Genomic DNA, 13,363 nt, shown 5'->3' on the forward strand with positions numbered 1-13,363 from the left:
TTCTATAAAAAATAAAATAATGAAAATAATTTTTAAAAATTTCGCCAAACATAGTAGAGCATGCTTGTAGTTCCAGCTACACTAGAGACTGACACAGGAAGATTACTTGAGCCCAGGAATTCAAGGCTGCAGTGAGCTATAATCTTGCTGCTGCACTCCTGCCTGGGCAACAGAGTGAGACTCCATCTCAAAAAATGTGCATGTGTGTGTTAATTGACTTATTGATTGTTATTATAGAGATTGCATTATATTCAAAGGTTTCTCATGGATTATTTTAATTTTCAAATGTTATGTTTTTACTTTTCTAAATTATTAGATACTTTGTTTCATTATGTTAAGTGAAATAAGCCAGACACAGAAAATAGCACATATTTTCACTCATATGTGGAAACTTTAAAAAAATTTGTCTCATAGTGATAAAGAATAGAATGATGGTTAGCAGAGGGAGGGAAGGGTTGTGAGGGGTTGAATAAAGAGGGGTTGGTTCACGGTTATCAAAAATACACCTAGAAGGAATAAAATTTGGTGTTCAGTAGCACAATAGGGTGACTATAGTTAACAATAATTTATTACACATTTCAAAATAACTAGAAGAGTGGAAATGGAATGTTCCTAACACAAAGAAATGATAAATGCTTGAGGTAATGGATACCCCAGTTACCCTGATTTGATCATTATACATTGTATGCTTGTATCAAAAGGTCAAATATACTTCATAAATGTGTACAGCTGTTATGTATACATAAAAATTTTAGTCCTAAATTCGTTAGTAAATTTACATTTATATGTAATAATATATATAATTGTTCCTTTTTTTAAGTTTAGCAAACACTGTAACAACTTCTTCTCCAAAAGCAGTAAATATATTTTTTAGTTTGATCATAAACATTTGAGTGTATAGTATGAAGAAGTTCCAGGCTAGGGATAGTATCACCCGTTCGTATTGTTTAAAATCTTTACCAAATTGAAAAATTTTATAGTTTTGAGAAATTGGTAGTTTTAGAAAAAACTGAGGAAATTAATACCAGAAATTCCTGGCAATTTCTGTTTTGATTAGTTATTTATAGCTTTGTGTTGGGCCTAATGATAATTTGGAATTGTGAAATTGCCATATTTGTTATAATTAGTTAATTTGAAATTTCTCTTTCTTCTAGAAATTAGTAAATGAAACATTCCAGAAACTCTGGTTTACTCCAACTCCACACAATGACAAAGAAGCAATGACAAGGAAAATTTTAAACATTACCGATGTGGTAAGAAGGACTGGAACAAGGGTGTGGTCACTGTTGATCCAGACCTAATTGAGGCCTACATGTCTTATGAAGGAAGAGACAATAATGAGATATTTCATTAATCTTGACATTTCGTACTGCTGCCTTTACTTTATATTTCTGGAGATGCTCAAGGGATGCAAGTAACATGTCGTTGACGTTTCCATATAGCCCTACTTCTTGGCATTAATTGATGTAAACACTGATACTGAGATTTTCCTATTCCTCCAGCAATTAAAAACAGGGAGGGAAAGGAGAAATGGAAGAACAGATACAATCGCCCAAGGGTAATAATCTGCAAAGATAGTAATGCCTACTTTTTTCAGAAATTATGAATATAGATTAGCTAAATTTTTTTATTATGCATAAGCTATACATTTTGTGTTTTTAATATAAGAAATTTTTGCCAGTCACAGTGGCATATGCCTATAATCCCAGCTGCCCAGGAGTCTGAGACGGGGGATCAGGAGATCCTTGAACCAGGAGTTCAAAGCTGCAGTATACTGTAATCATGCCTGTGAATAGGCGCTACACTCCAGCCTGGGCAATATAATAGCAAGATACCTCAAAAAAAAAAAAAAGAAAAGAAATTCTGTATATTCAATTACGTCATCTTCTAAATTTCTATTGATGTCTTTAAAATGTGCCATCTAGAAGGGTAATAAGAAACAAATATTTTTGTTCTTAATGTTTAAGATATTACAGATTTTTCTCACAGACTGTAGTTCAAGTTATTGTGCCATTTTAAACTTGTGCCACTTTAAACATTTGGTGCCATATTAAACTTCAATATATTTAACTAATTTCTTCAGTGTTTTCCAAGGTATTTTTAGAATAAAGTTCTATAACATTGGTAAATGGTTGTGTTACTGAAAAAATAGTTTCATTTAAAAATAAGCTTTTGAATTGAGATAATTGAAACATGTTTCAGGCTAAAGCATAACAAAAGTGTATGTTATTCAGATTTTTAAATATATTTCTAACTTTGATACTTTTCATCACCCCTTAGGTTGCAGCATGCAGAGATACTGGATATGACTGGTTTGAGCAACTCCTTCAAAATGTGAGTGTTCTTTTGACTCCTGGTAACATAAAATTTAATAGGTTATTTTGTTTTGTTTTGTTTTGTTTGACTATGATTTAAAAGAACCTTTTGAGTTCTTTTGGTAGGGAAAATTTATTTCAATGTGTTAGGCTGGATGATTTTGTTAATTTCTCTTAATTCAGCTGCCTAGTTTTTTTGTTTGTTTGTTTGTTTGTTTGTTTTTTGAGATGGAGTCTCGCTCTCTCACTGTCACCCAGGCTGGAGTGCAGTGGCATAATCTTGGTTCACTTCAACCTCCACCTCCTGGGTTCAAGCAGTTCTCCTGCCTCAGACTCCAGAGTAGCTAGGATTACAGGTGTCCGCCACCACGCCCGGCTAATTTTTGTATTTTTAGTAGAGACGGGGTTTCACCATGTTGGCCACGCTGGTCTCAAACTCCTGACCTCAGGTGATCTGCCTGCCTCGGCCTCCCAGAGTGCTGGGATTATAGGCATGAGCCACACTGCACCTGGCCTTCAGTTGCCTATTATAGAAGTAAGTTTTCTGAATCATTAACTAAAATTCTATCTTACTTTCTTTCCAGATAATTTTTTTCTTTAATCTCTGTACCTAATAGATGCAAGATTTATAAATGTATCAATATATTGCATTAAAAATATAATTACATGATTTACTATGTTATGCATAGAATTTCCTTTAGTAGTACAGAGTCAAACCACAACTAGTGGTTTTTTTAAGTTTCATAAAAGGAAATGTTTGTCTCCCTGTGAGTTGTTAAATTTTTTATTTTAGAAAATTTCACATAGGCAGAAATATCCATCACCCACTTCAAAAATTGTCAGCATTTTCCCAGTCTTGTTATAGCTATCCTTCCCCTATCTGGTTTTCTCCTTTTCTTTCTTTCTTCTTTTGTTTTCCGTAATCCTTTTTTTCTTTTTTTTTTTTTGGGAGACGGAATCTCACTCTGTCACCCAAACTGGAGTGCAGTGGCACCATCTCAGCCAGCTCACTGCAACCTCCACTTCCCAAGTTCAAGGGATTCTCCTACCTCAGCCTCCCAAGTAGCTGGGGCACAGGCACTTGCCACCACACCCAGCTAATTTTTGTATTTTTAGTAGAGATGAAGTTTCGCCGTGTTGGCCAGGCTGGTCTCAAACTCCTGACCTCAGGTGATCTACCCACCTCGGCCTCCCCAAGTGCTGAGATTACAGACATGAGCCACCATGCCCAGCCTGTAATACTTTTAAAACAAATGCCAAACTTTATATTATCTCACTCATAGATACTTTAGCATCTGTCTATCTCTAGCAGATAATGACTTTAAAAAAAAAAAGAATATTATTATTTATATCAAAATAGTAATGCATTATTCCATAACTAATACCTATTCAGTGTTCATATTTTCCTGTCTCAAAAATGTATTTTTATAGTTGGTTTGCAGTTGCTTTGGTTGATATACTCTTAAGTCTCTTATAATAGTTTGCCCCTTATCTCCCTTTTCTCATGCCGCTTGTATGTTTTTCTGTAGAATCTCCCACATTCTGGATTTAATAGGTCACTTTTTTTCTGGTGTCATTTAAGTTGTTCCTCCATCCACCAGTTTTCAAGTAAACTCTTAGTGAAATCTAGAGGCTTAATATGATTAAAGTTCAATTTTTAATCTGGGAGACAAATACCTCATAGGTGGTGGTGAATATTATTGCATCACAGCAGGAAGCACATGTCTAGTTGTCCCATCTTCAGTGATTGATCTTCGATGAATTTAAGTGATGATATACAGTCATGTAACCTCCAACACAATGAACATACAGGATATTACCCTAAAAAACTTCCTCATGCCTTTTTGCAGTTGATCCTCTCTTCCTGGCCCTAGAAAACTATTGATCTACTTTTTGTCACTATAGTTGTACCTTTTTAGAAGTTCATATCAATGGAATCATACAGTATGCAATCTTGTGTTTGACTTTTTAAACTTAGAATGTTGATTCATTCTTGTTGCTAATATATTAATATACCTTTTTATTGCTGAGTAGTTTCAATGGCATGGATATATCATAATTTCATTATTCACCATTTTGTGGACTTTTGGGTTCTTTCCAGTTTGGGGGTGTTATGAATAATGCTGCTGTGAATATTGGTGTGTAAGGTTTTATGCAGTTGTATGTTTTCATTTATCTTGGGTAAATTCCTAGGAATGTGATTACAGGGTCATATGGTGAGTGAGAAACTGCCAAAATGTTTTTCCAAAATTACTAAACCATTTTTCATTTCCACTATCAGTGTGTGAAAGTTCCAGCTGCTCCACATCCTCACCAATTCTCGTTATTGTCAGTCTTTTTTAAAAAACTTTAGCCATTTTGGTGTGGTGGTAAAAGTAGTACATTACTTTCTTAAGATATCTGTTTTAAAAAACCTTCATGGTGTTTTCAATGTGTAAATCTTAGACTGTCTTCTTAAATCATTTTTCATTTCATATTTTTACATGATATATTTGGCATCATTTCTTTCCTAAATCAAATAATTAGCTCTATATCACAGAGCCTTATGACCACCTTAGTTAAGTTTATGTCAGCCATCCCAAAAGGTACATCATGATTTCTAAAAGGCTCTAAATTCATATATTTCATTTGATAGTTATTATAAATGATCAAGTGAGAATTCAGTGTAACTATCAGAAATGTCACTATTTAGGATTACTAAAAAGAATCTAAAAGAATATCCTCCTGTATTAGCAAATTAGAAGCAGAAGGGACATGACCATTTTTATAATCTCTTAGCAATGATAGTTTTACTTGTACATTCTTTGTATCTTTATTCTCTAGTCCCATTTATTTAGTTAGTAAGTTGGTTTATCCATCCTATTGATGCTCCCTATTCTTTGCTTTCCTACTTTAGTTTCTGCCAACAACTTAGTTTACCAATGATACTGTAACTTTGTGATATATTTCCTTATACTAGCAGAGTTTGCTTTAGTGAAAGAAAGCAAACTCAAATATATATATATATACACACACACACATATATATATGACAGAAACATAACTCCTCTGAGCAATTATAACGTATGCGTAAATGTTAAGAGAAGCTAGGAAGGATATAAAGAATGGACTGCTATAGTTATTACAAATTCTTGAGTCCAGAATAATTGACATGCTTACTGTTTTTACATGAGCACATTACATGCATTGCATTCAGTCCAATTTCAGATATTTCTAATTTTTATTTTTGGATTAGGTTTTGGGGGTTTTGTTGTTCTTGATTGTTTTTTTGTAGATCATTGACTCTCCCCAATTATTGAATATGTTTTTCTAGGGAAACTTGAAGTACTACTGAAATAGCCTCAAATTCCCACATGTACTAAACTCTGTTCCTTGTCTAAATAATTATGTTAGTTTATCTTTTTTTTTTTTTTTTTTTGGAGACAGAGTCTTGCTCTGTCATGCAGGCTGGAGTGCAGTGGCACCATCATGGCCCACTGTGACCTCAACGTCCCTGGCTCAAGCAGTCTTTTGTCCTCAGCCTCCCATTTAGCTGGAACCACAGGCATGCCCTACCATGTTTAGCCTCTTTTGCTTCTTTTTTTTTTTTTTTTTGAGACAGGATGTCACTGTATTACTCAAGCTTAGTATATCTTTTTTGTTTTTGTTTTTGTTTTTGAGGCAGAGTTTCAGTCTTGTCGCCCAGGGTGGAATGCAGTGGTGTGATCTCCGCTCACTGCAACCTCCGCCTCCTGGGTTTAAGCAATTCTCTTGCCTCAGCCTCCTGAGTAGCTGGAATTACAGGCACCCACCACCACGCCCGGCTACTTTTTTTGTATTAGTAGAGACGGGGTTTCACCATGTTGACCAGGCTGGTCTTGAACTCCTGACCTCAGGTGATCTGCCCGCCTTGGCCTCCCAAAGTGCTGAGATTACAGGTGCAAGCCACCGTGCCCGGCCAGTGTATCATTTTTAAATGTATGGCGCTATCATTCCTTTATAACCTTTAACAATTCATAGTTTTTTGGCATTTTTCAGTAGGATGTGGAAGAATAATTTCTGTCATGAAGGTCCTCACATTTTTTTTGTTTCTAAAATGTACTCCAGTTAGTTTAAACCACTACCATAAATTGAGTAGCTCTTCATGACAGTCTTCTTCAAAAAACACATCCATAGCCCTGTGATGGGTACACAAAAATAGATTTTACAATGCCATTCATTTTACTTACTTATGATCTGAGACTGACCCTTTTTTAGTTTGTAAGGAAAATACAGGCAATGAAAAACAGTTAAGGGTTACCCATGTTTCATCTGTTCCTGTCTTTTGTAATCCAGAGCAAGATCTTTCTGAGTTTACAATGAAATATTTTATCTCTATCAACCAGTGAATGGATAAACTATGATGATTCCATACAATTTAATAGTATTCCACATCAAAAAGGAACAGACTATCAAAACATACAACAACATAGATAAATAATGAAAACATTGTGCAGAGTAAAAGAAGCCTTACATAGAAGAGTACATACTATAATTCCATTTATACAAAATTCTAGGAGAGGTAAAGCTAATCTATACTGGAAAAAATCAGAAGAGTGGCTGCAGGGAGCTGGGGATTGACTGGGAAAGGACATGAGGGAACTTTCAGGGATGATAGTAGTCGTCTCTATCAGTGGTTCTAAAAGTTACCAGCATTACCTGGGGACTTATTAGAAATGCAAATTCTCAGGCCCTACTCCAGACTTAATTCATCAGTAACTCTGAGGGTAGAGCCAATAATTCTGTATTTTAACAGTCTCTCTCCAGATGATTCAGATATAAGTTAAAGATTGAGAACAACTGTTCTGTATCTTGGTGAACTTGAATTACAATGGTAAATGCATTTGACAAAACTGAGCAAATATACACTAAAAATTTGTGCATTTTATTGCATGTACTTTTTTTTTTTTTTTTTGAGACGGAGTCTCGCTCTGTAGCCCAGGCTGGAGTGCAATGGCCGGATCTCAGCTCACTGCAAGCTCCGCCTCCCGGGTTCACGCCATTCTCCGGCCTCAGCCTCCCGAGTAGCTGGGACTACAGGCGCCCGCCATCTCGCCCGGCTATTTTTTTTTGTATTTCTTAGTAGAGACGGGGTTTCACTGTGTTCGCCAGGATGGTCTCGATCTCCTGACCTCGTGATCCGCCCATCTCGGCCTCCCAAAGTGCTGGGATTACAGGCTTGAGCCACCGCGCCCGGCCGCATGTACTTTTTATCTCAAGGAAAAAATGGGTAGTATACTGAAGTCTCCAGTTTACTTTGAAATGCGTTGGAAGTAAAATGGATATAGGTGTGTGTGTATGCATATGCATACATGTATACACACGTGTGTGTGTGTGTGTGTGTGTGTGTTCATCCCAGCAGAATAAAGTCTTAAAGGTAGGATCCTGGAGCCAGGCTCAGTAGCTTGCACCCGGAATCCCAGCCTCTCAGAAGGTTGAGGCAGGAGGATCATTTGAAGCCTGGAGTTTTAGACCAGCCTGGACAACATACTGAGACCCCATCTCTAAAAAACATAAATAAATAAAATTAGCTGAGCATTGTGGCCTGTGCCTGTAGATCCAGCTACTTGGGAGGCAGAGGCAGGAGGATCACTTGAGCCTGGGATTTTTAGGGTGCAGTAAACTGTGATTATGCAACTGCACTTTCTTCTGGGGAATAGAGTGAGACCCTGTCTCACACACAAAAAATGTTTTTAATGGTAGAATCTAGATGATGGTGGTTAGAGAATGTTCATGATAAAACTTTTTTCAACTCTTTTGTATGGCTGAAGTTTTTCATAATAAAATATTAAGATGGTGTAAAAATGTACCTATATCACTGGGAATGTTGGTACCTTTAAAAGGTATTTTTTAAATGAGCAAACTAAATTATACTTTAAAAAAATTTTATGCACTTTGATTAGTTCTTTTATATTATGAGTGCATGGCTAATAAATGTGTGTAGGTTAACATTAAAGTAGAAGAAATCATTTCAGAGTGGGCAAGAAAAAATTTTGATAAAATTCAATATCCTTGAATGATTACTTGTAATAAATGAGGATAAAATGTGAATTCCTTAATCTGACAGATAAAACTATAAAACCTAAAATGAAAATAATGCAAAATGGGAAACTGTGAGCTTTCTTCAAAATCATGAATAAAAAAATTTAAATATATCAAGGTGATTGTGAAATGTATATGGAAAAGCAGAGAAAAGATACAAATAATTTCTGCAAAAGCTGGAACACTGACTTGCCTTACAAAATATCGGGACTTATTTTCAAAGATACATTACATAATTAACAGCAGTAATAAGTAGATCAGTACTAAATAGAACAATGGAACAGGATAGAGAGCCCAGAAAACAGGCTTACACAAATAGAATATGCTTGCTATAAAACGGAGGTGGCACTGCAGATGATGGAGACAAGATAGACTGTTTAGTAAATGGAGTTGGGCTATTTGACTGTCCATAAGAATTAAAAAAAAAAAAAGAGAAACCTACTTCAACTGAAAAATCAACTCCATATAGATTAAAGGAGAACTTTAAAATTTTAGAATAAAATATAGGAGAAAAAATTTTTTTAATTATATATATGTAATGGAGTTACATATTTTTATTTTTATATTTTATATTTATTGCTGAGTACATATTTTGTATAAACACAAAATAAAATATATATAAAATAAAATATTTATATATATATATATATATATATATATATATTTTTTTTTTTTTTTTAATGGCGTGGTCTTGCTGTGTTGCCCAGGCTGGACTCAAACTCCTAGGCCCAAGTGATCCTTCTACCTCAGCCTCTTGAGTAGCTGGGACTACAAGCATGCACCGCCATGCCCAGCCTGAATATATTTTTGGTCTCTGGGTAGGAAAGGATGTCTTAAACAAGTCACAAAAACCATTAACCTTAAAAGATTGAAGTGAAAATACAAGTCACAAAATGGGAAAAGATATTTGGCACATATGTAATCAACAATTAATACCAAGAATAAATACATAAGAACTCCTCTCCTACAAAACCATTACAAGTCAAGAGTCCCAGTAGAAAAATAGGTAAAGTTCATTAATAGGCATTTCATGGAGAAAATAGCATATAGGGCCTATACTGTGTTCAACCCCATTAGTAAAGTAAGAAATACAAATCAATACCACTTTCTATACCATTTTATTGACAAAAATAGAGAAGTCAGACCATCACAAGTGATGGGAAAGAGGGATCAGATAGTGTCTCTTAATACAGATGATAATTGAGAAAATATTACAGCCACTTTGAAAAACAACGATTTCATAAAATTATCTCATAAAAGCATTATCTTGTGAAATTGAACAATGCATATATCCAATGACCCAGCAGTTCGACTTCAAGTATATATACACACAAAAGAATCTTGCATATTTGCATCAGGAGGCATATACAAGAATGCTTAGTTGTACTAAAATTGGGATTAACCTATCTACAAAAGAGTGGATAAATGAATTAAGATATAGGCAGACAGTGGGGTGTTGTACAGCAGTGAAAAATCAGTACAGCAGTGAAAAATCAGTAAAATACAGCTGTATGCAACAACCTAGATCATAGTGGCATAATGTTGAGTGAAAAAAGCAAATCTCAGAAGACTACATCAAGTATACTACCTTTTTAGAAAGTGGAAAATCAAAGAAAACTATAAATAGCATACAGCTTATACTTTTTTAAAAAACAAGGAGATGATAAATTTTCTGATAGCGGTTACCTTACATGTGAAACAGGAAAATGGGATAAGGGAAGGAGCACATTGGGAGATATGAGATATTAAAATTATTCTTGTTCTTGATTTGGATTCAAATTATGCCATTATTTATTAGTAAATTAAAAGGGCATATACAAGTGGCAATGGTGTGTCATGAATCAAAATTTATGGTTAATTCTTTTGTGTGTACCTGAAGCCTTGGAAATGAAAAAGGAATACCAAGGATGAGAGAGGGTAGTTTTCTACTCCTGCCATTGAATAAAAGACCAAGCTAGGCCGGGCGTGGTGGCTCATGCCTATAATCCCAGCACTTTGGGAGACTGAGGGAGGTGGATCACTTGAGCCCAAGAGTTTAAGACCAGCTTGGGCAACTTAGAGAACCCCATCTCTACAAACTATACAAAAATAAGCCCGGGCGTGTTTTCTCACGCCTGTGGTCCCAGCTGTATGGGAGACTGAGCTCGGGAGGTCAAGGCTGCAGTGAGCTTTGATTGTGCCACTGCACTCCAGCCTGAGTGACAATGAGACCCTGTCTCAGAAAAGATCAAACTGGAATGTGATATTAATAGCTGCTTTAAGGAAATTGGAGAATGGGGCAGGAAGAATTTGCAGTTCATAGTTGAAACCTAGTACATTGAAGCTGTCTGCTTTATTTCTTTAAATTGGAGGAAAAGGGGCAGTGTGTGTGTTATGTTACTCTGGTTGCTGTCAGTTGTTTTAATCATTTATGTATCTTATAGGGAAAGTTTCAGCTTGTGCTGCCCACGCTTGTGCCCAGCTATAAGCCACATGCATTTTTTTAAATGTTAATTTCAATTTTTATTTTATTTTATTTTAATTCCTCAATCACAGTAGGTACATTGCAAGTGCTTAATAGCTGCATGTGACTCTTGGAAACCATATTGGACAGCAAGGATATAGAACATTTCCATTATTGCAGAGAAAGTTATATTTAACAGCAGTGGAACTCTTCACAGAAATCAAATACACATTTAGATTCCTTCAATATCCTCAGAATTATATTAGCTAGCTTTTCTTAGCGAAACATATATACCTTATGACTCTTCTATTGACCTTTGATTATGAAAGATTAGATTGGTTTTACTTTTTAGCTATATTTAGAATGATCTCTATCCTCATCTCATTATTCATAACACTTTTCTAGCATTGTTTGTGATTTTGCAAAGGATAATGCAGAAATCTACCCTTATGTTTTATAATTGCCTTTTAAGATGCAATTCAGATGCAGTTATTAATTATTTAAAATAATTCAGCTAGTATTGTGTGATACTATGTTTTTTATTGGAATAGGGAGAAAGGGAAGTTCATCTTTTCTGCATCTTTCACATCTTACCTTAGGTCTTACACAGCAATTTAAGTACTTTGTAGTAAAATTGAAAGTATTGGTAAATTACTGGTTTATATTTTTAAACATATATATTTTTGTTTTATTAATTTGCACTTTGAGTACTAAATTGTTAATGACAAATTGAAAAGTATATTACTTATGGACACTTTTAATGTGTTTATCTTATTATTGCCTAGTGAATAATTATACCGGGATTTTTTTTTTTGTATATATATATGTATAGTTGTTGAAGTCCGAAGAGGATTCCTCATATAAACCTGTGAAGAAAGCTTGTACTCAACTTGTTGATAACCTAGTTGAGCACATTCTTAAATATGAGGAATCTCTAGCTGGTAAGACATTTTATATATATATTGATCTTTAGTTGATTTTATAAGATTTTTTAAATATTTTGAGCACATTTCTCATTTTTCCCTCTGGCTCTGCTTGGCTAATGATTACTTCACTTTTAAATGAAATACATTTTTGTTTTATAGATATCTGTTTGATGTTGTATCCTAGATTATATTGTTATGATTGACTAAGATTATCTAGAGCATTGTAATAAAAGCGTGGGCCTCACCTCTTCCACGTATCTTTTAATAGCATATTATAATTTTAGATGTCATTGAATAGGAGTAAAAATCCAGGGGCTAATATGTATCTAGCTAATGATACTCATCACAAAACTGGTATCTTCTAAGTCATATAAAATTATCTCTCAAAATGAAATTGTTTTAGCTATTATAAAAAATGTTTTTTAAAGATTTGTATTACATTCCTAATATTTATTATTTATATTTGTTACATAAAGTTTGCTTAGTCTTGAGCTATAAATTTATTAAAATGTTTAAAATCACAAATTAAGTACTTAATATTTTATATTCCCTCTCATGTTATTTACCAATCACAAATCTTAAATTTTTAATCAATTATAAATAAATGATTACTTAAGAAATATAAAAATTGGTCCAGGCATGGTGGCTCACCCCTGTAATCCCAACACTTCGGGAGGCCAAGGTGGATGGATCATGAGGTCAGGAGATCAAAACCATCCTGGCTAACACGGTGAAACCCCATCTCTACTGAAAATACAAAAAAATTAGCCTGGCGTGGTGGTGGGCGCCTGTAGTCCCAGCTACTTGGGAGGCTGAGGCAGGAGAATGGCATGAACCCAGGAGGCGGAGCTTGCAGTGAGCCAAGATCGCGCCGCTACACTCCAGCCTGGGCAACAGAGCGAGACTCCGTCTCAAACAAATATATAGATAGATAGATGGATAGATAGATAGATACCCATTGCTTGAAGCACACAAAGACTAGCATTACTTCCCATCTAACGCACATTAATGAGGAACAACGTCAGCTTCAGTTGTTCTCCAAAATTGGGAGCCAGTAGCCTCTAACAGCTGTCCATTTATGGCACCTACGGAAATTGTTGATATGCTTTATATTTTTTATGCAGTCTTTTTTTTTCCCCATGTGTACCTCTTTTTTTTTTCTCCTTGTTCCGATTTTTTATTTTTCCCCATCCTGGAATTTAGGGGTGATACTGATGTCCCTTAATGTTAAAAAGTTGCTAATTTCCTCTAAAAATTTGTTTCCTAAGAACCAGTGTATTTCCTAATTAGCAACATTTTCTTCCCACCTGAACAGCATTTTGTTTAGAGCTGTCTTACAGCATTGTTCCAATTTCTGTTTGTTGCTCCCATTTTTTAACATTCTTCTACCACAGCATCATCTCTTTTTTTCCCAGTACCCTTAAACAGTTTCACCTCAGCTAAATTGCTAGCTTTTTTTCCCCACATTCACTTCCTTTTTTTTTTGTTTTGTTTTTTTTTTTAAAGACAGGGTCTCACTCTGTCACCCAGGCTGGGTTGTAGTGGTGTAATCATAGCTCACTGCAACCTAGAACTCCTGGGCTGAAGCAATCCTCCCACCTCGGCCTCCCGAGTAACTGA

The 13,363-nt window shown here is 35.1% G+C and overlaps 1 protein-coding gene across 2 annotated transcripts in view; it reads left to right on the plus strand.

The window, feature by feature from the left end:
• The window catches only part of NIPBL (NIPBL, cohesin loading factor), a 194,717-nt gene that overhangs the window by 152,453 nt on the left and 28,901 nt on the right, over window positions 1-13,363 (plus strand). For both annotated transcript variants that reach the window (XM_025387913.1, XM_025387914.1), the window contains 3 exons: window positions 1,155-1,253; window positions 2,281-2,334; window positions 11,650-11,758. In XM_025387913.1, coding sequence (XP_025243698.1) covers window positions 1,155-1,253; window positions 2,281-2,334; window positions 11,650-11,758 — 262 coding nt within the window. The remainder of the gene's footprint in view (window positions 1-1,154; window positions 1,254-2,280; window positions 2,335-11,649; window positions 11,759-13,363) is intronic.

Source organism: Theropithecus gelada, chromosome 6 (genome assembly GCF_003255815.1).
Source record: "Theropithecus gelada isolate Dixy chromosome 6, Tgel_1.0, whole genome shotgun sequence".
Classification (NCBI taxonomy): domain Eukaryota; kingdom Metazoa; phylum Chordata; class Mammalia; order Primates; family Cercopithecidae; genus Theropithecus; species Theropithecus gelada.